This window comes from Caretta caretta, chromosome 3 (assembly GCF_965140235.1).
Source record: "Caretta caretta isolate rCarCar2 chromosome 3, rCarCar1.hap1, whole genome shotgun sequence".
Lineage (NCBI taxonomy): Eukaryota > Metazoa > Chordata > Testudines > Cheloniidae > Caretta > Caretta caretta.
The window spans coordinates 45,926,531-45,950,039 of record NC_134208.1 but is presented as its reverse complement, the minus strand read 5'-3'; the positions used below and the strand labels follow the sequence as shown (position 1 = coordinate 45,950,039).

Here is a 23,509-nt window from a genome sequence, read left to right as displayed (position 1 = left end):
ATGTAAAATAACAAACACAATACTCCTACTCTGATCTCACCACCCTGTGAGACCTGACTTTGATCCTTAGGCCAGGCAGCTCTTCCCTCCTTATTGGACTGGCTGTCTTGCTTCTGGGGTTGGAATGCCCCATCCCCTCTTTGCTTAGGGAAGCAACCCTTTTAAAATAAGTTCTGGTCCCTGTTTCTCCATGTGTTGCAGGTTTCTATGGAGATAGACATTCAAAGTCAATAGTCCTGCTGGTAGAAGACCCAAAAAGGAAGTGTCATTCCACAGTGATGGCCCTTGATTATTATGTCACAACTTCTCAGACATAGAGCTTGTCTACATGGGTGTTTAAACCAGATCAAATTAAGGTAAGCCAGTTTGAAAACACTTGCGTACACACAATGTACACTATACTGTATACACTATAATTGTGTCGAATCCTACCCAGTTCATCACAAAATGGACAGGTCACACGTCTCCTGCTGGATTATCTCCTTTTATCCCTTGTTTCAATGTACTTTCTCCTGAGCTGCTTTCTCTTTATCCAGCACTGAAGCACCATCACTGTACACTAACTCTCCATTTATCAGGAATTCTGGAGACCTCTTGCAAAATGGACTAGGTTTGCTTCAAATTGAACTAGTTCAGGTTTTGGTTTGTTTGTATGCAATTGCTGAGCACTACTGTTTACACACTTTCAACAGCTATCTCACAGTGATTTGTAGGCCGTCCATTACTGACCTGTCTGTGTACTTGTGTGCCTTCCCTGCCCTTGTGTCAAATTTCCAAGGTGACCCTACCCCACCTTTAAAAGGTGGAACAGAGCCAGATTTTGCCCATTTGCTCCTGGATCCCAGTGTATCATTATTCTGGTGTGATACAAGCACTCCAGAAGCCCAACAACATGTCTCACGCATCTGCTTGGAGCTAAGACCTGAGTCTCATCACCATCTGGGGAGAAGTGTTGGTTCAAGAAGCTCTTGTGGCCAGCCATTGCCAAATGAAGGATCACAAATGAGACACCGATCAGTGCTGGATAAAGAGAAAGCAGCTCAGGAGAAAGTACATTGAAACAAGGGATAAAAGGAGATAATCCAGCAGGAGACGTGTGACCTGTCCATTTTGTGATGAACTGGGTAGGATTCGACACAATTATAGTATAACCCATCCCAGGCACTATTTGGAGCCTGTTGCCCCACACCAAGGATGACCAGCTCAACCCAGCAGGGGATGACCAGGATGCTGGAGAGGAGCTGCCTGCCCCCGAGAGCCGGGATCTTTTTGTGACTCAAGACTATGACAGTCAACTAGAAAGCCAGTCCAGTCCTGCCATGCTGCTACAGACCCTGGTGCCTGCCTTGGCCTGCCTCGGCTGAGCCCGAGTTCCAGCCAGAAACCCAGGCCAGAAACAAAGAGTCAGATCCCCTGGGGGGAACTGCTGCATGTAATTCTCTGGGTTCACAAGTTATTATTTAGTATTATTGCTGGTGGATGGGAGTTAGGAGCCCCTGCCTCCCACCCACTCCTGCCTAGTGTGGCTTCAAAATGGCACCCACTAGCATGGTGCAGTCACAGTCTGTATCCCACTCGCCATCTGTCCCTCCTGCTCCCCCTCCCACCCCTCTGCAGATCTGAATAACAAAAGCATTCATTTGTTCAAAATTCAACTGTTTATTGAGCCAATGCTTACAGGAAGAGAAATTTGGTTACTTTTTATAATTTACATGAGGTATAAGTGCACACGGCACACCTGGTCAAGGCACAAGTGATACCGCTCCCCACTGAGGTACAAATGCCCTGTAATACTCATTGTAGCTGAAAATCATTGTAGGACCCTATCTGTTTTTCTCTGCACTTTCTCCATGCCTGCAGGGAAAATGTAGTAGAAGTTAAGACTGAGAAATAGCTCAATTTTGTTTTGCACATTATAGGGAATAGCCACACACCCATAGTTTGCAAGCCCCTTCCACTTCTGCACCGCTCCTGGGGGGACTATCCTGGTGAATAACTACACAGTGTATCTCACTTCTGCTCTTTGCTTTTTTGAATAAGACCATTCTTTGCCTCCTACTCACCAGCCTCGGCATAACGTCATTATGAATAAGGACCACCTAAGAGGGATGTAGAGAGGATCACTGTCTAGCTTGCCCCCCATAATCTTCTTCAAAAACAAACCTGGAACATAGCTCCAACCATACCACACCACCCACCCCAATGAAAGCAGATACATTAGACTGAAATCCAAATACACCCAGCACCCTTTGTATACACAGAGCACTTCTCATTCTTGGAGGAAGCTCAGAGATGGGAATAGTCTCAGGGAAGCAAGGTCAAATATACATACTAAAAAAAGCTATCATGACTTGTCTGGGATATGAACAATAAGTGATGGGTTTTTTCCCCTGCTCTCACCTGCAACAGCCACACTATTAAGGACAGGGCCTCTACATACTGCTGAGAGGCTGATCAACCTGAGGAGACCAAAAAGAAAAACTTGGGATGAGTCATTTGCAGAACTCATGGCAGAGTCACAGGGGAAACCAGGCTGGCTGAGAGGTGGAGGCCATAAGGATCCAGAGGGAGAAAGGAATGCAGCTGTCCCAGGAGATTGTGGCAGTGGCCAAGGACAGCATCACCATGCTGAGGGAGAGCATGGAAAAAGACAGAGAGTTGCAGAGGCAAGTCATGGATGCTAGCCTGAGCCAGAATCCCTTCTATAAAACATGTTTTTCTAGGCCAGCAGGCCCTGCAGCCCCATAATTTGGGACCCAGACATGCCCTTCAGCCCCTAGATAATGCTGCCTACTGGGACCTGCAGCAACTTCTAAACTCCACATTCCCACAGCAGTGCTCCTAGTGGCTCCCATTGACCTCTCAGATCCAGCTTTTCGGCATTGAGAGCACTAGCACGTGGTTGTTCAACTCTTTTGAGCCCTGCAAAGTCCCTGAGAATTTTGAGCCAAGGAACTCAACCCCAGAACCTATGTGGACAAGAAGAATCAGATGTGAGGCTTTTTTTATCTTTAACTTTATGCACCACCCCCCTGCACTCATTGTATTTGACATTTTTCTTACTGTTGTACTTTGAGCTCAGTTTCAAAAGTCCAAATTAATCCCTGACTACCATTCTGCAACTATTCAGGTGATAGTTAAAATGTTCCTTCCTTCTGTCCAAACAGCCTGTGTATGGCTTCATTAGCCAGGGTATCGAGGGATAAACCAGGTCTTCCAGAATAACTGATCCTAGCATCAGGGACTTTCCAAGACCACCCTGCATTAAAGTGCTGTGAGCCTGCTGCGGTGGTCCACCAAGCCTTTCTGTTTATCAATTCTACACCTTGGCCAGGGATGGGGGGTCAAGCAAATGATAGATACATGGGTTCCATCAGTTGCTCCAATACAGTTTGGGAATCCCATGCATGCAAAGCCATCAGTGATCTCCTGAGCATTACCTAGTTTTATGACCACACCTTATCAATAGCATAGCAGACCTGCATGAGAATGGCCCCAACACTTGATCTCCCCATGCCAAATTGGTTTACTACAGACTGGTAACATTCTGGAGTAGCCTGTTTCCAGATATTAATGGTGACCTGTTTCTCCACAGGTATGAGGCAGGGGCACTGCATGTTGGTACGCTGTTGCTGAAACTCTGGTTCTGCACAGATTTCAAAAAAGGTAGCCCTCCCCATTCTGAAGTTCTCTTGATGCTACTGGTTGCCCAGGTCTGTAGAGCAATCCTCTCCCACAAACCCACACTGGGTTTCCGGGGCCCAGAAATGGTGCTGAATGCTGTTTTAGGTGATTCAGAAACCAGTCCTCTTGCTCCAACAGCTCAGTATCCTACTGTTCTTCCATCCTATCCTGCTGCCATTGCTGCAAAATATCCTCCTGCTGCCAGAGGAGTTGCTGTTTCCATAGAATATTCTCTTGCTCCTGCATTATCTGCTCAATAGTGTGATGGGAAAAGTCTAATGCAGAATTTGTCAGGCTCTGAGAGCTGTAATACAGCCGAAGCAGCCTGTGTGTATTCACATTTTTTCCCATAGCAGCATGGAACATTGTTGAATCCATGCTGGCCAATGGCAATTCAAAAATGGCATGAACCAGCCCAGAAAGGACGTATGGGATGGAGACTGTGGAATTTTTTTTAAATAATTGAACCTGCCTGGTTTCCTACTAGTTACCGCAAAAACAATCCCAGGATGGACGCTACTCAGCAAGATATCCCCTAGAAAATGCTGTATCCTCAGTTTTCAGCAAACTGCTGCCATATGTTCACACAATGTGAACTGAAAATGGAACAAGCATTCCATGTGCATGCTCTTGGTGCGACTCACAGACTGCGAGTTACCTGATGCCTGACAAAAAGTTTTGGATTAAACCCCCATGTAGATACACCCATAATCAACCCACTAGGTGTCAAGCCTCTGCTACATAATGGATGCTATAATCTACAATGAAGGGTACAATCACAAATGGCATTCACACACACAAAAAATGGAATTCATACTTTGACACAGACCTCTCTGTGACGCGGTCTCCAGGGTACAACCTGAACTATGGGACCACTGAGCCCTCTGTCCCACCAACCTGGGCTTCCTTCCACATGGTGTTGCTGTGACAAGCTGCAAACCTCTGGTAGGCACTGCTTTTATACAGACATTCACAGGCAGGGACGCACCTAGCTGAGTTACATGAATGCTTCTCCCAGCCACTTATGAACTAACAATAGAGAGGCTTCAGCCAATTCCCCCCAGCTCCCCTGAGTTGTACCGTCCTCCCCTGGTCAGAAGCCTGACCAATATACATTTATATCCCAGTCAGCCCCCCCTCAATATGGAGAGGACAGGCACCACTTTTTGTTCCTGAGCTGAGGTTTCCCAAGCACTTGAAGCAAAATACACTGTTTTAGGTAAAACATAAAACAGGTTTATTAACTACAGAAAGATGGATTTTAAGTGATTATAAGTGGTAGGCATGACGGACAGAGATGGTTACCAAAGCAAATAAAAATAAGCGCACAATCTAAGTTCTGTAAACTAAACAGGATTTGAATCAAGCAGAATGTTCCCTTGATATATAGTACAAGCCGGCTACAGAGCTTCAATACACAGGCTGGAATTCTCCTCCAGCCCAGGACCACCTTCCCCCTTTCAATCTTTGTCCTCCAGACGTATTTCCAGGTGTGGAGTTGTGGGGAGAATGAGGCCAAGTGATTATGTCACTTCCTCTCTTTTATAGTTTCTTCCAGCATGCAGGAAAGAACCTTTGTTTGTGACATAGGGGTCCGTCTCCATTGCTCAAGCATTCTTCATTGTCTATGTGCTATCTCTGAGAAGTCTCCATTGGATATAGTTCCTGGGATGGCCCTTGGGAGTGTGGATTCCCTTTAATGAGCCATTGCCATGTCTGGATCCTTCACTGTTGTACATGAAAGGCTGGTTGTGAGTGTTCCCAACCTCTCAACATATTTCACTAACACACACAGAGCAAAACTTCATCACTTCACATACAATGATAGCACATACGATCCAACAGGATATTAATGTTCAACAGATGAAGACTTTTAAAATGATACCTCACAAGGCATACTTGGTGTAAAACATATCATAATTATATGACAGTGGTGAATATGGGAGTTCCAGGTTGCTGCTTTGAGGCACAGAGTGCCACAATACCCTTGGCCCATGTGCCTGGCAGACACTAGCCCAGGCATGTGGGTTTTGCTGAGTCACAGAGATAAAGCAATCCCCAAGTCACAGTGATCAATCAGTTCCCATTGTGTAGTGTTTGCATAGTTGTGCCTTACAGTTGATTAATGGAAGGTCAATATTTACCTGCGGAGGGATCCTTTGTTTGTCAGTAGCAAATTTACAGCAGATTTCCCACGGTCGCTCGCCCATCCCAACTTCAACAAGAAGTTTACAATCCAAACACACGCCTCCAAGGTGAGCCCGGGTGAGATGCTATCCCTAGACATCAATGGAGAAAAAGTTGTTTCTGCAAGAAACTGCCTACTTGCTCCCTGAGAAGTGGGCCCTAGCAGTGAAATGGGCAGTGGATGCTTTAAAGTACTACTTGTGCGGGAATGCCTTTCAGCTAGTGACTATCTGCTGCTACAGAGGCTGAACACCATGAAAGAACACCAACCCCGGGATTATGTGGTGGTACCTCTCGCTGCAGCTGTATAGCTCTGAAATCCTTCACTTGCTAGGGAAGGATCACAAAAATGCAGATTTTTTTCCTGGAGAGATGGGGTTGCAAGAAACATAGAACCGCTTTCCAGCCCTGGTTCTGAAGAAGGAGACTGTGTGATGGAGTGTATAAATCACTCACTGGACAGAAGGGGATTAAGGAGCAACTGTGGGTTCAGGAGGCCCTGCCCTCCGCCTATGCCAAGCATGCTTGGGACGGAGGCAGTGTTTAAAAGGCAGCCAGACAGCTCAGTAGGCGCTGGCAGGCCAAGGAGAAAGATGTGCTCAGGAGGCTCCAGGGGAGACGTGGCTGGATCCTGCAACAAGCCAGGGAATGGGGGAAGCCACAGCCCTCAGACTGGGACCATGGCAGGGAGCCCAGAAGGCAGCACTCCCTAGGGATGGCCAGCAGCTGGTTGGGATGCAAAGGAAGGGAGTTGACTTGATGCTGACGCAAGGCACTGCAGAGTGAGCGAAGCCGAACCAGCCTCCCAGAGCCCTGAGTCAGAACCCGGTGGAGTGGCAGGACTGAAGTTCTCCTAGCCCACCCAAGAACTGTGCCCACTAGCTGGGGTTGCTGCCAGAGACTAACCATTGAGTGTAGCTGTCACCGTGGGCCCTAACCACTAGACGGGAAATGCTGCCTCCCGCCCAGAAAGGGTAATACTGAAAACACGATGAATGATGCTTTCCACAAATAGCTGTCCCAATCCATCATGAATTTTTTTTCGGACTTTTAGGGTTGTGGATTAGCCAAGTGTGTATTAAGAAGTTTTTGATGCAGGTGGCAAGTCAGAAAGCAGCCAGAGCCAACTGATTTAATTTGTTTAACAGTGGGCATTTCCTTTACCTATTGGACAAGCTTGGATGTACCTCCCAGCAGGTGGAGCTACAAAACCTTACAACTCAAAGGCACTATTTCTTATTCAAGAAGAGTTTGGACTGGATCAGGAGTCACAGAGGTTAGTACTGAGTTTTAGAAATGTAAATGTACAGGGAGTTGACCAAACTGTTTGAAAGTAACTTCAGTGAATGGGTCTAATGGATTAAATATTAATAGAATTGTTGTGCTAACTTTCCATACGATAAGGCTGATGTGCATTAAAGTAGTTCGGGTGCTGTTCAACTGCTTGCTGTAGCACAGGGAGAAAAGGGGAATCCAGACGTCAGAAGGGTTAAGAGGAGAAAGGAAAAAAATAATGATTTCAGGGAGGATCAAGACATGGCATTTCTGAAGGCAAAGTGAACACTGGGCATTTGTTCCTAACACCATTTCAGCTCCATTGTTGCCATGGCATTAACTATTATGGGAGAGCTAGCATAGAGTAGGTGCTGCCAGCATTTTTTTCCATCGAATCAGGTAGACCTGCTCTCAGCAGAGTGAGATGACACAGTGCTAAAAACGCTGGTGATTACCTATAGCTCTATCTACACTAGCGCTCACACTGTTGCTCCTGCTGGTGGAGCCTGAACTGGTGTTAGCCATGATAGAAACATAGGGCTAGAAGGGACCTCAAGAGCTCATCTAGTCCATCCTCCACCCTGCCATGAGGCAGGATTAAGAATGCCTAGGCCATCCCTGACAGGTGTTTGTCTAACCTGTTCTTAAAAACCTCCAAGGCCAGGGATTCCTCAACCTCCCTGTTCCAGCTCTTAATTATCCTCAGATATTAGGAAAAAATGTCTACATTTCCTTTGCTGCAAATTAAATTGATTACTTCTTCAGTGCTGGACATTTTTCTGAAAAGAGAAGCTAGCATGGATACAGTTTGGGAGCACAAGCTGAGGGAGGGGAAGGAGCAAGGGGGAGAGGCAGCAATAACAAACTTGGAATGAAGAAAGTTTTTTCACTGGACTCTCCTTGCTGCTGTACAAGCTGGCTGACAGAGCAGAGGAGGTAAGGAGATAATCTAAAATGATCAAATAAAAAAGAGCTGAACTCCTCCATAACAAATACCATAATACCTTCCTGAGGACACAGGAGGCAGCTGGGACTTGTGAAACAGATCTTTTAATTTAATGCAGAAGTAGGACAATACCATTTTGCTTTAGACTTTCTTTTCTGCAACTACAACAAAATGGCTACTAGAGAAAATGTGTCTAAGGAGGGTATCTTCTGAGTCTTTACTGTCTGAAGTTCTTTTAGTTATAAAACAGGGAAAAGTCTAGCTTGGTGATAGCTGAAGGTTTACCAAAGTATACAGCACACACCACAGCTTTCTGGTTAGAATAAAGCATTTTGTGTGGGACTTTTTCTGCAAATTTATTCTGGTCATTCTCTGAGGTGTGGCAACATGCTAAAGAACACTATGTTTATATAACATGCTGCAAGTATCTGAGACATCTTGAGGTGAAGGCAAAATTATTAGAGAAAATGCTGAAGAAACAGTGTTCTATTTATAGTATTTTAATTTCCTCCTCACTACTACACTTAATGAAAACACAGGGTCAAACCCTGAGTTGGTACAAATCATTATCATTCCCTTGACTTCACTGGCTGAGGATCGGTCCCACTGTTCTGATTTTTGTTACATGTAAGAGTTTTACACTTCATAAGTATTTACAGAAATGTGTTACCAATAGAAGTGATGAAAAATATCATAATAACTTAATGAGCACTAGACATAACTAATTATACTAATATTAGTATATATATATATATATTTTTAAGATAAATTCATGGAGGATCAGTCCATCAGTGAGTATTAGCCAAGATGGTTAGGGATGCAACCCCATGCTCTGGGTGTCCCTAGCCTCTGCTTGCCAGAAGCTAGGACTGGGTAACAGGGGATGGATCACTCCCTGATTGCCTGTTCTGTTCCTTTCCCTCTGAAGCACCTGGTATTGACCACTGTTGGAAGATAGGATACAAGGTTAGATGGACCATTGGTCAGATCCATTATGGCCATTCTTATGTGCCTATGCCATTGATTTGCTGGGTGGTCTTGGGCAAGGTCCATACATACCTCAGTTCCCCTCTACGTAAAAGAGTCATAATGATATTTGGTGTCATCTGTACAGTATTTTGAGAGTTTCTCAGTCATAAAGCACTCTACTAATTAGTACTGAAATAAATTGGGCTTTAAAATAGTCACAGAGTTACATTTTAGTTGTTTTAATGCAAGGGTTCTCAAACTTTTCAGTGTGCACCATATGTTACCGGGGTGTGTTGCATGCACACATACACACCCTTCCCATTTGTAATTGCATAACATTCCAGGTGCAAGGACAGCAATTGCTTGCATGAAAAAGTTATACTAGAAAGGTATTTCATGCGTATTTAATGTTATCACCTGGATTAGCAGGTGGAAACAAGGAGAGTTAGCATCCTGTAACCACAGACTGCAGTTTGAGAGCAGCTGTTTGAATGACTTACAGATAACTATCACCATAGGTGGCAAATGCATAAAAAAGTGAGGCTTTCAAATACCATGGATAACATTTCATCTGTTTTTTAAAATAAAGGTCAGATTATCAAAGGCGCTGAGCAGCAAAACAACTCCCACTAACTGATTAATGACACAGTAAATTGTCCTTTGAGATTAGGAGCTAAAAGAAGATTGAAGGTCAAGCAAGTTCCACTATGGCACTTTCAGAGCAGCTTCTCTGATCGTCAGGCCATTAATGTTTATATTTATACTCTTTGGAATCACCTTTCTTTCCCCTCAACCTATAGTAAATCCTTTCTGCTGGTGGATATTCTAGTTTGCAAAAAGAACATATAGGTTCCTTCCCAGAGTCCAGCATTGCAACAGCTTCTAATCCCATTGCGTAACTTATTCAGTTTGCTCTTTAGTCTAGTCTCCTGGGACAAATATTTCATGTTTCATTGCTTAATCTGAACTTCAGTTTTAGTCACTTCCTTTTGTTGACTTTAAAACAACAGTGTTGACATTCAGCTCATTGCACAGGTGTTTTGTATGATTAGGATCTTTTAGCAGAACTCTTCAGAGCTGTTAGGGAATGAATAAAACTGAATCCAGTGGTCCTCATAGAGCCCTTACCCACTTCTGATTTGGGATTGGACAAAATCTTACAAGGCTACGTTCCTGATATTGGTCCCAAATGGCAAAAATCTCACAAAAAGCAGTTGATCTCATGGCATTTCAGTCTATTTAAATGAGTTTCTCTCCATGAGACAACAGGAGCAGCAATAGGGCAGGGAGCTAGCCAGCCAGCTTCCCTTTGGGGTGGGTGGAGGCGACAACCAACACAGGGAAAGAGAGAAGGGAACAGAAAAAAGAAGGAAGGGTTCCCTAATCTGAGATGTTATAGGCCTTTATTTCAGCATCTATGGTAATGCAACCCCCTCCCCACAATATTACCAGGTGCTTTTCTAAGCCTGTGGTTCTAGCATTTAGCTACAAATCCCTCCATCAGTGAGTGCCTTTCTGAGCCTTTTGGTCCAGCATTGAGAGAGAAGAATTCCAGCATTCTGAGAAAAGCTACTGCTCCTGTCTGGTCCTCAGTGTTTTGTTTGTTTGTTTTATAGCCAGCATTATTATTATATTTTATTTATATAATTGCAGCAAGTAGGAGCCCTAGTGACAGGTGCTTGGGAAATGCAGATATATTAAATACAATGAGCAGGGAGACTTGAGAATGCAGTGCTGACTTCCTGAGTCACAGACACTGATCTCTCTTGTGTTGATTCTTTGAAATCTTTTCCTTTATTTAATTTAACAGGAAGCCAGACACTTGGAAGCATGGCTGGGAAACCTAAACTGTACTATTTCAATGGAAGAGGCCGAATGGAAACGATACGGTGGCTGTTGGCAGCAGCTGGAGTTGAGGTTCGTTTCTATTTTATAGAAAGAAACCAAGTTAAAGAAACCAAGTTGGCAATGCATAATTTGGTGGAAATGACTGTTCCATATTACAAATGTGACCATTTTAAGTCATTAGTTCAGAACTCATTGCCCATAGAATCATAGGACTGGAAGGAACCTCAAGAGGTCATCTAATCCAGGCCCCTGCACTCATGGCAGGACTAAGTATTATCTACACCATTCCTGACAGGTGTTTGTTTGTTTAACCTAGTCTTAAAAATCTCCAATGATGGAAATTCCACAACCTCCCTAGGCAATTTATTCCAGTGCTTAAATACCCTAATAGGAACTTTTTCCTAATGTCCAACCTAAACCTCCCTTGCTGCAATTTAAGCCCATTGCTCCTTGTCCTATCCTCAGAGGTTAAGAAGAACAATTTTTTCTCCCTCCTCTTTGTAACAACCTTTTATGTACTTGAAAATGATCATCAGATTCATGTCCCCTCTCAGTCTTCTCTTTTCCAGACTAAACAAACCCAGTTTTTTCAATCTTCTCTCATAGGTCATGTTTTCTAGACCTTTAATCATTTTTGTTGCTCTTCTCTGGACTTTCTCCAATTTGTCCACATCTTTCCTGAAATGCAGTTTCCAGAACTGGAGGTATACAAGTGACTATACAGCCAGCATGTAAACTTATGACTAGATGTGTGATCATGTCTCCCTTTACTTGCTTTCCCTGGTGACAATGAGACATAATTACAGTTAATGGAGCTGCTCCATTAGGTCAAATAGTAGGGCCCAGGTTCTATACTTACTGACGACCATTGTAGTCAGCGTTTTATATGTCCCCCTCTGTTCCCAGTCCACAGAGGACATGAGTCTTTTCACAGCTTTCACAGCTTCACCTGTAGAGCCTGACCCTTTACCTCAAGCTATAGAGATGCATGCTTCCAATTCTGAAAGTCCCCATTTCAGTGCCTGATATTGGCCAAGATGGAGACCATATGCCTATCATTGTGGGGCTGGGGCCTCTATGCCCGACACGATACTAATATTAGTAAGTATCTTGTGAAACTAATTGCTTTCCATGTTACCTCTGGAAGACATGCCGCAGGGCTGCTCTGACATGCCAGTTGGCAGTCAGCCAGGAAGCCTCTGGGGATTCTTGCTGCTGCACAACCCTTTCTCTTCCCTTGCCATGTGTTGTGGCAAAAAAGTCACAGAATAGCCCAACAGCTACTGTGTGTGCTCTCCCTCCTCCCGCATGCTTGGCTCTGCTTTCAGCCCACCACGGGGAGCTTAGACACCCCAGTCATTGCCTGTCATGAGTGCAAGAACATTGTGGCTGCCTCTTGCACAGAAGAGAGTTTGTTTTGCTCTCTGTTAACTTTGCACACCTGGGAAGGGATAGTCACAATCTAACACAGGCTCCTATACAAAATTTTAATTAAGCGTAAAGGGAGAACGGGACAGAGGCAGGATTTTATCTAAATACAGAATATTTTAAAGTCTTCAGCTGCTTTTTACGTGAAAAATTCTAAAAGCAAATACTCTATTAATCATTATTTTCTCAAGTGATTCTTAACCTAACACATGCAGTAACAATGAGACTCTTTTTCTCTCTTTTTTTACCCATTTGTTTTCCAGTTTGAAGAACAATTCTGTGAAACGAGGGAAGATCTTTTAAAGTTACGGCAGGGTGAGTGATTTTTTTTTTTATTAGAACTGTTTGTGGATCCTAATGTGAAATTCTTGAAAATGTAATTGTCTTTTAAAAAGAAAAATCTGGACTGGTTCATGAACATGGTGAATCATAATTGACATTGCAATAAGACCATTTTGTTTCATTCAAATATTGGACACCAACCTCCGCTCTATTAAACCAGTTTTATAAGAGTAACATATGTTACTCTATAGTTTGCTTTGTACAGTGTTTTGAGATGGTCAGATTAAAGACATTGTATAAAAAGTTATTATTTTGGAAAGTTCATATGGAGCATGATAAAAGTTTTCTTAGGGGCCAAATCCTTCAGTCTTCCCCTATTGACCTCAGTGGGAACTTTACCTGAGTAAACTACACAATGCACCGTTTGTCCCTTTGAATCACTGTTAAAGGTTTTATTTTGGAGACATTATTGGATTTGCAGCAATTCTAAGAAGTTTATTGTTATAATCCAAGCTATTAGAATGTTTACCCTTTTCCACAAGAAATAGCATTCACATTTTACTGTAAACTTCTTTCACTTCACAGTATAAGATAAAAGACCCTCAACTTAAAAAGAAAATAGCAAGTTAGAGGTTTTCTCAACTCCACGACAATGATAATAGTTTGGGGAGAGAGACTGTAATTTATTTGAGTCATATGTCTCACCTTTCTTTTAAAAGATGGATATCTGCTGTTTCAACAAGTGCCCATGGTGGAAATTGATGGAATGAAGATGGTGCAGACCAGAGCCATTCTCAACTACATAGCAGGGAAACACAGTCTCTACGGGAAGGACCTGAAGGAGAGAGCACTGTACGGTAACAGCACTACCTTTTTCTGATAGCAATAAAAAAATAATTATTCTATGTGCAGTAGAAGGGGGAAAAATCCTGATAAATTATATGATGAGCCAGCACATTTCTGTTTACCTCCAGCCAAGGTCAACAATACTAAGGTCTGGAACAATGTTAAATAACTAGATTAGATTAGAGAGATGCAGAAAAGTACATGTGAGTTCATCTTGATTAGCTCATCAGAGATCATTGCAGTTTTCAAAACCCAGCCAGTCAGATAACAAATGTACTGTAGCTGCAGAGGTTCAGAATTTCTCCTAATATCACTCTCCATTTCCAGGAAGACTGTTGGTCTTGTCTCCCACAGGTGCAAGCAGCACACAGTTCTTGCAAGCTAAGAGCCAAGGAAATCCCTGCCCTTTGTCCCCATGAACTGCATATTTAGGGGAAAGATGCTCGTGCAGACGGAGAACTCTCCCTATGTGTCCCCAAACTCCTCTGATTAATTAGCAAGGGCAAATAAATTGTATTGTTGTATGATGGTCTAGTGGCTATGGATACAAATATCACTTATAGCTAAAGTGATGTCCCAACTTAATTCTTAACGGGAAACGTGTGTCATTAATATTAGATCTTGCCCTCTCACTGATTTCACTTAGGTGCCTAAATAAAGATTTGGGTGATTTAGATAGCTATGCTTAACTTTTAGAAGCTAAGTATGAAAATATTTGCCCTGTCTTTAATATAGATGATTCCAACCATCTCTGAAAAAGGAGGTGATGTCTTATATCTATTGGTGTTTTTTGTTTTTTTGTGTGTGTTTTTTTTTTTTAAACAGCAAATACAAATTGGTCAGTGGTAAGCCTCCTGACCCTGGAGTTATTTCACTGCTGGAATCTATATGAATACTAGTTGTTCAAACCAATGTGAACACACTTTGCCTTTCAGGATTGATATGTATGTGGAAGCAACAATGGACCTGAATGAAATTATTATGCATCATCCTCTCCAGCCACCGGAGGCAAAGGCAAAGCATCTTGCCTCAATCATTGAGAAGGCCACAACCAGGTACTTCCCTGTATATGAAAAGGTATGTGACAGCAAGGCAACAATTTACACCCATTGAAGTATTGGTCACTTGATAATATTTCCTGGATCTATGCTAGTAAATGCACATTCAGCCTGTATTGTATGAGAACAGATATATTTGGAGTGCCCATGGAAGAACTAGTTAAGGCAAGTATAAATTTATGAGCTTGCTTGATGGAATTTTCTTAGCCTCATAATGGCAAAGCTGCACAAGAGCCAGGATAATTTTTGTACTCCAAATTTCCAGTGACATCTTTTAGTAAACCCCTTTAAGAGAGACTTTGTTAGATGCCAAGGTAGCATCAGCATCTCTTCTGTGCTAGGTGTCTTTCTGAAGTATTCTTGGCACATGGTGCTGTCTGTACAATGTACGTGCTATATAAAGTACATTACAGTTCTGCTTGTAGCACACCCAGTGTGGGGAGCCAAGTGCTAGTTGGGCTTCAAGAACAGACCTGGCATTGGATAACTATGTAAAGCTTCCAACACCAAATTCACCCCTTACTGGGGAGAAAGGAGAGAAGGGTGCGAAATGTGCAGGAATAGGTGAAGGTGTCCAATATATTCTACTGTTCACTGAACTGAGAAAGTCGTAGTGGCTTGGGATTCTCTAAGTTTCTTGTGAACCCCCTACAGCTATTTGGAATAACTATCGTGTTGCACGGAGTCTCAGGAGGCTCCATCAGATGTGCCTTGTCTGCACCGCACCATTGATAGTGTTTGGAAACTGCCTTGTGCAAACATTTTAAGATCAATATTCAGTTGGCACCTGTGCACACCTATGGCACGCTATACAGTATTAGTATTAATAACTGTTAAAAGAATGTGTCTTCCCACCTGGTCTATGAAATGTTTGTGGGGTTTTTTTTTTTTAAGGATTATGCTTTGTCTGCACTGTCAGTAAAACTATTAGCTGGAATTGCTTAAGGTCACTTATTTCAAATGGCTTCTGAGCCTGGTCACTCTTGCATTGAGGAGGACCATAGAAAGAGACTAGTAAATCCCCTTGCCCAGCCCATTTCAGCTGTGATCATAAGAGCTACAGATTTAAAAAAAACTCCTACTATCAGAGACCATACCTTCCTGTCACACCCACAGGTGTATTAGTTTGAATAAAGCCTACCACAATGGTGAAATTGAGTTTTCTAATTGTTCAAACAATGCTGTATTTTGTATTGCTTCCTTTCAAGGGTAACTCTTACACAGACCTAGATGTGATTTCGAAATGTCAGATTAGGCTTAACTTTATGTATTTATCCAGAGCACAGAATGTCTCATTTATATGCATAAATTCATTGTCTCCTGTCCTGTAGGCTTTGAAAGACCATGGACAGGATTTTCTTGTTGGCAACCGATTCAGCAGGGCAGATGTACAGCTGCTTGAAACCATTCTAATGGCAGAAGAGTGTAAGCCTGATATACTCTCCAAATTCCCTGTCTTACAGGTAAAAGAATTAATATCTCTAACAGGCAATGAAATGTGTAGGGACAGATCCTCATTGAAGTCAATGGAGCTATGTTGCTTTACACAAGCTGATGATCTGGCTCTTAAACATGTACAAGTGTTTCGGATATTGCCTAAATTAAAAACTGTTACTGAACAAATCATGTTATGTAGGATAAGAATATGGGGTCAGATTAATCCCCGAAGCCAATGGAGGTGGGATGAATTTGGTTTGATTTAAATAGCATTGAGATAAAGATACAGAGCACCTGATTCTGCTCTCTGTTATACCACTTTTACACCGGACTAGGTACAAGAACATCTGTGGAGCCCCTCTTGATTTATATTGGTGTGAACAAAAGCAGAATCCAGCCCAATCAGTGCTTTGCCTTGCATTGAGAAATGAGCCTGATCTAAAACAGTAGCTCTGAACCTCTGTGAGCTCTGGAAAAAATTGGATCTAAGTCCAAGCTGTGAAGTTTGGATTTGTCTCCACCTTCCAAAGCCCTCATCTGACAGAAGAGAAACTTTGGTTTTGAATCCCCTCAAACGATAGAGAAAAATTTAGATTTGCAATCCGATCTGAATGTGGTGGATTGCAATATCATAACCATCACCTGGTTCTCATAGAATCAGAATAGAATAGATAACTAGAAATATGGTAATTCTCCTTCAAAGAAACCAAACAGTATTCAGAGAGTTCCTTAAATGGGCCTGAGATGTCTGCAGGGCTAGATCATCCCAAGGAGTGCCTACTGGCCTACAAATTACTGCGTGCTTCCTTGAATTCTCAATCCTCCAGCACCAACACTGTGCTAACATGGTGCTTAGGAACAGCTCAGATTAAAGGTTCCTAGTACTTCCACTGCATTTCCTTCCACAGCTTTCCTTTGCCAGCTCCAACAACTGCTTCCTCCACTCTCTCATGCAAAGTTGCCATATTTTGGTTGTAAACACAGCCAGGATGGGTCTAAATGCCAACAAAAAAATTGATTGAATTAGATTTTAAAATGTATTAAAACATTTATATTAGGGTTTGTAAAACTTTGTTTTATTAAAAAAAGAATCTAAGTTTTGGGCCTTACCTGTCTGGGGCCACAAGAGCTGGTTGGGAAATGTTTGCAAAACTGTTAGGAATTTCCTTCAAAAAATAAAATATGCTCAATGAGAAGTTTCTATACAAAATTTAGTTTTGGTCAGGGAAAATCCCATTTTTAAAAAAAAATTTTTTTTTAAATGGTACTAGAAAATGGTGGAGAAAAAGTTAGTGCACGTTGGGATAGGAGGGAGGAGAGAATCATTTGTTCATCCTTTTTCCAGAGTTGAGGGGAAAAGTTATAATAAGAAGGCAAAAGTGCGGTTTTCTCCACAATGTCAAAATGAAACTGTGACTGGTGCCCCAGGTGGGCCATGCTGAGACTGCTCAATCAGGGCAAAGTGCAAAGAATGGGGCAGACGATCCCCTAAACTGGTGGTTTATTCTAATACTTTGATTCACCAAGCCAGCAACAAAACAGCTTATACAACATCTTACTGGTGACCCAGAAGCCAAAACCCAGTTCTCTTAAAGCAACCCAGCCTTGGGCACCCACCCACACAGCCAAGTCAAATATGATAAGGATTACTTAAAATTTTGTTCATCATAGATAAAGTTCTACCAATCCCAAAGGAGTGGACGCATTACTCACCAGGTCAATGAATATTCCAGATCTTACCCAAATACACACTTACAGCCAATTCTTATTAACTAAGCCAAGATTTTTTTTAAAAAAAGACACTAAGTTAAAAGGTCATTATACATAGAGATATGAATAGAGTTTATAGGTCAGTTTCAGAGTAGCAACCGCTGTTGCGGTCCAAATACAAGACAGAACAAGCTTTAAGCAAACAAGCAGGCTGGTCTGCCGACGGGCTGGTCTGCCTGTCAGCTTTCCACCCTCTCTTTTATTTCTCTCCCTCCTCCTGCGCATTACATACTCCAACAGATAAAAGGAATACACTGACTTTGTTAATATTCTTATTTACCAATATCTATCTACCGCATTCCTTGCTCTCGGGCCTTCAGCCCAGTCCTGGGAGGCTTCCCACGGTTCATGTCATCTGGGCTAGATTCCAAGGTTCATGCCCTTGAGAGGAGCCGTGTGTGCACTGCTTCTACACAACGCTCCGGGTGTGCCCTGAATGTTGCCAAGTGTATGAACCCCGCATGAATGCAACAAACCGCGTTAGTCTGTATCCGCAGAAAGAACAGGAGTACTTGTGGCACCTTAGAGACTAACAATTTTATTTGAGCATAAGCTTTCGTGGGCTACAGCCCACTTCGTCAGATGAATGCAGTGGAAAATACAGTAGGATGATTTTATATACACAGAGAACATGAAACAATGGGTGTTACCATACACACTATAATGAGAATGATCAGTTAAGGTGAGCTATTACCAGCAGGAGAGGACAAAAAACCTTTTGCAGTGATGATCAAGATGGGCCATTTCCAACAGCTGACAAGAACATGTGAGGAACAGTAAGGGGAAAAAATAAACATGGGGAAATAGTTTTACTTTGTATAATGACACATCCACTCCCAGTCTTTATTTAAGCCTAATTTAATGGTGTCCAGTTTCCAAATTAATTCCAATTCAGCAGTCTCTCATTGGAGTCTGTTTCTGAAGTTTTTTTTGTTGAAGAACTGCGAGTTTTAGGTCTGTAATCGAGTGACCAGAGAGATTGAAGTGTTCTCCGACTGGTTTTTGAATGTTTTAATTCTTGACATCTGATTTGTGTCCATTTATTCTTTTATGTAGAGACTGTCTGGTTTGGCCAATGCCCATGGCAGAGGGGCATTGCTGGCACATGATGGCATATATCACATTGGTAGATGTGCAGGTGAACGAGCCTCTGATAGTGTGGCTGATGTTATTAGGCCCTGTGATGGTGTCCCCTGAATAGATATGTGAGCACAGTTGGCAACGGGCTTTGTTGCAAGGATAGGTTCCTGGGTTAGTGGTTCTGTTGTGTGGTGTGTGGTTGCTGGTGAGTATTTGCTTCAGGTTGGGGGGCTGTCTGTAAGCAAGGACTGGCCTGTCTTCCAAGATTTGTGAGAGTGTTGGGTCATCCTTCAGGATAGGTTGTAGATCCTTGATAATGCGTTGGAGGGTTTTAGTTGGGGGCTGAAGGTGACGGCTAGTGGCATTCTGTTATTTTCTTTGTTAGGCCTGTCCTGTAGTAGGTGACTTCTGGGAACTCTTCTGGCTCCATCAATCTGTTTCTTCACTTCCGCAGGTGGGTATTGTAGTTGTAAGAATGCTTGATAGAGATCTTGTAGGTGTTTGTCTCTGTCTGAAGGGTTGGAGCAAATGTGGTTGTATCGTACAGCTTGGCTGTAGACAATGGATCATGTGGTGTGGTCAGGGTGAAAGCTGGAGGCATGTAGGTAGGAATAGCAGTCAGTAGGTTTCCGGTATAGGGTGGTGTTTATGTGACCATCGTTTATTAGCACTGTAGTGTCCAGGAAGTGGATCTCTTGTGTGGACTGGACCAGGCTGAGGTTGATGGTGGGATGGAAATTGTTGAAATCATGGTGGAATTCCTCAAGAGCTTCTTTTCCATGGGTCCAGATGATGAAGATGTCATCAATATAGCGCAAATAGAGTAGGGGCATTAGGGGACGAGAGCTGTGGAAGCATTGTTCTAAGTCAGCCATAAAAATGTTGGCATACTGTGGGGCCATGCGGGTACCCATAGCAGTGCCGCTGATTTGAAGGTATACATTGTCCCCAAATGTGAAATAGTTATGGGTGAGGACAAAGTCACAAAGTTCAGCCACCAGGTTTGCCGTGACATTATTGGGGATACTGTTCCTGACAGCTTGTAGTCCATCTTTGTATGGAATGTTGGTGTAGAGGGCTTCTACACCCATAGTGGCTAGGATGGTATTATCAGGAAGATCACCGATGGATTTTAGTTTCTTCAGGAAGTCAGTGGTGTCTCGACGATAGCTGGGAGTGCTGGTAGCATAGGGCCTGAGGAGGGAGTCTACATAGCCAGAGAATCCTGCTGTCAGGGTGCCAATGCCTGAGATGATAGGGTGTCCAGGATTTCTAGGTTTATGGATCATAGGGTAGCAGATAAAATACTCCTGCTCGGGGTTCTAGGAGTGTGTCTGTGCGGATTTGCTCTTGTGCTTTTTCAGGGAGTTTCTTGAGCAAGTGCTGTAGTTTCTTTTGGTAACCCTCAGAGGGTAACGGCTCATGGACTGTGGTGTTGAAGAGCTGCCTAGCAGCCTCTTGTTCATATTCTGACCTATTCATGACGATGACAGCACCTCCTTTGTCAGCCTTTTTGATTATGATGTCAGAGTTGTTTCTGAGGCTGTGGATGGCATTGTGTTCTGCATGGCTGAGGTTATGGGGCAAGTGATGCTGCTTTTCCACAACTTCAGCCCATGCACGTCAGCGGAAGCACTCTATGTAGAAGTCCAGTCTGTTGTTTCAACCTTCAGGAGGAGTCCACCCAGAATCCTTCTTGTAGTGTTGGTAGGAAGGTCTCTGTGGGTTAGTATGCTATTCAGAGGTGTGTTGGAAGACGGAGATGTCGAAAATAGGATTCTAGGTCACCACAGAACTGTATCATGTTCGTGGGGATTGAGGAGCAGAAGGAGAGGTCCCGAGATAGGACAGATTCTTCTGCTGGGCTAAGAGTATAGCTGGACAGATTAACAATATTGCTGGGTGGGTTAAGGGAACCACTGTTGTGACCCCTTGTGGCATGTAGTAGTTTAGATGGGTTAGTGTCCTTTTTCTTTTGTAAAGAAGCAAAGTGTGTGTTTAGTTTTTGTAAAGTCCAGCCATGAAGAAGTTTGTGTGGAAGGTTGTTTTTTTTATGAGAGTATCCAGTTTTGAGAGCTCATTCTTAATATTTCCCTGTTTGCTGTATAGGATGTTGTCAAGGTTCCTTCCCCACTCTGAACTCTGGGGTACAGATGTGGGGACCTGCATGGAAAAACCCCCTACACTTATTTTTACCAGCTTAGGTTAAAAATTCCCCAAGGTACAAACTATTTTACCTTTTGTCCCTGGACTTTATTGCTGCCACCACCAAACATCTAACAAATATAACAGGGAAAGAGCCCACTTGAAAACGTCTTTCCCCCCAAAATCCCCCCAAGCCCTACACCCCCTTTCCTGGGGAAGGCTTGATAAAAATCCTCACCAATTTGCATAGGTGAACACAGACCCAAACCTTTGGATCTTAAGAACAATGAAAAAGCAATCAGGTTCTTAGAAGAAGAATTTTAATTGAAGAAAAAGTAAAAGAATCACCTCTGTAAAATCAGGATGGTAAATACATTACAGGGTAATCAGATTCAAAACCTAGAGAATCCCTCTGGGCAAAACCTTAAGTTACAAAAAGACACAAAAATAAGGAATGTACATTCCATTCAGCACAGCTTATTTTATCAGCCATTTAAACAAAACAGAATCTAATGCATATCTAACTAGATTGCTTATTAACTCTTTACAGGAGTTCTGACCTGCATTCTTGCTCTGGTCCCGGCAAAAGCAACACACACACAGACAGAGAACCCTTTGTTTCTCTCCCCGCCCCTCCAGCTTTGAAAGTATCTTGTCTCCACATTGGTCATTTTTGGTCAGGTGCCAGCGAGGTTGTCTTAGCTTCTTAACCCTTTACACGTGAAAGGGTTTTTTCCTCTGGCCAGGAGGAATTTAAAGGTGTTTGCCCTTCCCTTTATATTTATGACAGATGTTGATCAGGTGGTTCCGCAGTTTCTTTGAGAGTGTGGCACAATATGTCAGCATAGTCTGTGTGGTATGTAGATTGTAATGGATTTTTTTACCTTCAGTCCTTTTGGTATGATGTCCATCTGTTTGCATTTGGAAAGGAAGATGTCTGTATCTGTACAAGATTTTTTTCATGAAGTTGATGGATTTCCACTCCATATGGCTAAATTCAGTGCCTTGCATAATGACAGGTTTCAGAGTAGCAGCTGTGTTAGTCTGTATCTGCAAAAAGAACAGGAGTACTTGTGGCACCTTAGAGACTAACAAATTTACTTGAGCATAAGCTTTCGTGGGCTACAGCCCGCTTCACTGGATGCATGCAGTGGAAACTACAGTAGGATGATTTTATATACGCAGAGAACATGAAACCATGGGTGTTACCATACATTGCAAATAGTTCTTCCAGGATTAGTTCCATAGGTTACAGTCCAATGTCCAATATCCGGGTGATCCAGACCTCAGTCTTACGACTCAAATTTCCCCTGACAAAACTTAAACAGAAATTCAGATACAAGATCAGGGCCATAGATTTCTTTTTGTAGTTCTCTGGCAGCCTCTTGACAGCAGGCATTCCTTGGGTGAAGCATTGTGGCTTTGAAGTAAAACCTCCTATTTTCTATGTATGCACAGGTAACTAGTTGCCTTCATCAGCATAAGGTAATTATCCATTAACCAGTTCATCGACAGTTTTCTACAAACTTCAAAGCGAACAATAGACAATATTATTACATCCAAGTTCCATTACCTTTGTGACCTCTGAATCAATAGAATATAGTAACAGACAGGAACCATCTGTTTACATGGTTAGCATCTAACAAGATATAAGTAAACACATACAATTAGTATTACCTCTAATTCTCTAACAATACAGGTTTGCATTTCAAAGCTCTAGTCAATCTACCGTGGAATGCCCCTAATTAGAGATATATTAGAAAAGTGTGTGACTAGTAAAGGCTGAATTTGGGTCATGTAACCTGCTAGTTGCTTAACCCTTTCTGGCTCAGTGTCACAAAAACATTAGATGACAATGAAATGTTTCCAGGACAATTGTAGTTGCTGTCAAAAGCCCAATTTTCAGTGGAAAAAGTTCTTAAGAAAATTTCAACGAGCTCTGAGGCCATGATCCTACCGTAAGTCTCAGGTGGACAGTACCCTGCACCTGCACAGAGCCTCCCTGTAGTCAATGGGGCTTTGTTGCACAGCTCACTTACAATTCATTGCAGGGTCAGGCCAGAGGATCTCTTTTTAAAAACATGATTAACATATGTCTGGTCCAAGTATCTTTTGCTGTTATTTCTTTGCTGTTAAATGTTGTACTGTTTCTCATTCCAGGCTTTTAAAGCAAGGATAAGCAACATCCCCACAATTAAGAAATTCCTGCAGCCTGGCAGCCAGAAGAAACCACCACTAGATGCAAAATTACTTCCAAAAGTGATGAGCATTTTCAACATTGGCAATGAATGATGGCTTAAAATCATGGCGGCTGTTTTACTGTAGTTGTGTATTAGCTGATAAAACTGCAAAGTGAAGTTAATTCAAAGCGTGAAAATTATAGTGACAAAATCAGTTAACACAAGCTAGAAATTATGTATGCAAAAATTTCCACAGTAAATCCAAATAACAGCATGAGCACATGAAATGGTTAACTGAATTATAGGATGCACAGAGCAAAAGGGGTGATATTAAACCACTAGAATAAAATGAAATAAAACATCTCATTACTCTT

At 42.6% G+C, this 23,509-nt stretch overlaps 1 protein-coding gene and 1 pseudogene across 2 annotated transcripts; both read left to right on the top strand.

Moving 5' to 3' along the window:
- LOC125634490 (glutathione S-transferase 3-like) overlaps nucleotides 1-7,080 on the top strand; it is a 25,050-nt pseudogene extending 17,970 nt beyond the window's left edge.
- Nucleotides 7,031-23,509, top strand: LOC125634484 (glutathione S-transferase). Of its 2 annotated transcripts, none has more exons than XM_048845320.2 (7): nucleotides 7,031-7,147; nucleotides 10,872-10,978; nucleotides 12,601-12,652; nucleotides 13,339-13,471; nucleotides 14,401-14,542; nucleotides 15,855-15,986; nucleotides 23,116-23,509. In XM_048845320.2, the coding sequence occupies exons 2-7, from the start codon at nucleotides 10,892-10,894 to the stop codon at nucleotides 23,245-23,247; spliced, it is 678 nt and encodes a 225-aa protein (XP_048701277.1). In that variant the 5' UTR covers nucleotides 7,031-7,147; nucleotides 10,872-10,891; the 3' UTR covers nucleotides 23,248-23,509. The 2 variants fall into 2 exon arrangements, with proteins under 2 accessions (XP_048701277.1, XP_048701278.1); XM_048845321.2 differs by lacking the exon at nucleotides 7,031-7,147 and adding an exon at nucleotides 8,008-8,082.

What these genes read in the sequence shown, in the direction of transcription:
- LOC125634484 (XM_048845320.2), top strand. Translation starts at nt 10,892, where the DNA reads ATGGCTGGGAAACCTAAACTGTACTATTTCAATGGAAGAGGCCGAATG. An exon ending in ACTTCCCTGTATATGAAAAG is followed by an intron (nt 14,543 to 15,854) that starts GTATGTGACAGC and finishes CCTGTCCTGTAG; the next exon opens with GCTTTGAAAGACCATGGACA. An exon ending in CCAAATTCCCTGTCTTACAG is followed by an intron (nt 15,987 to 23,115) that starts GTAAAAGAATTA and finishes TTCTCATTCCAG; the next exon opens with GCTTTTAAAGCAAGGATAAG.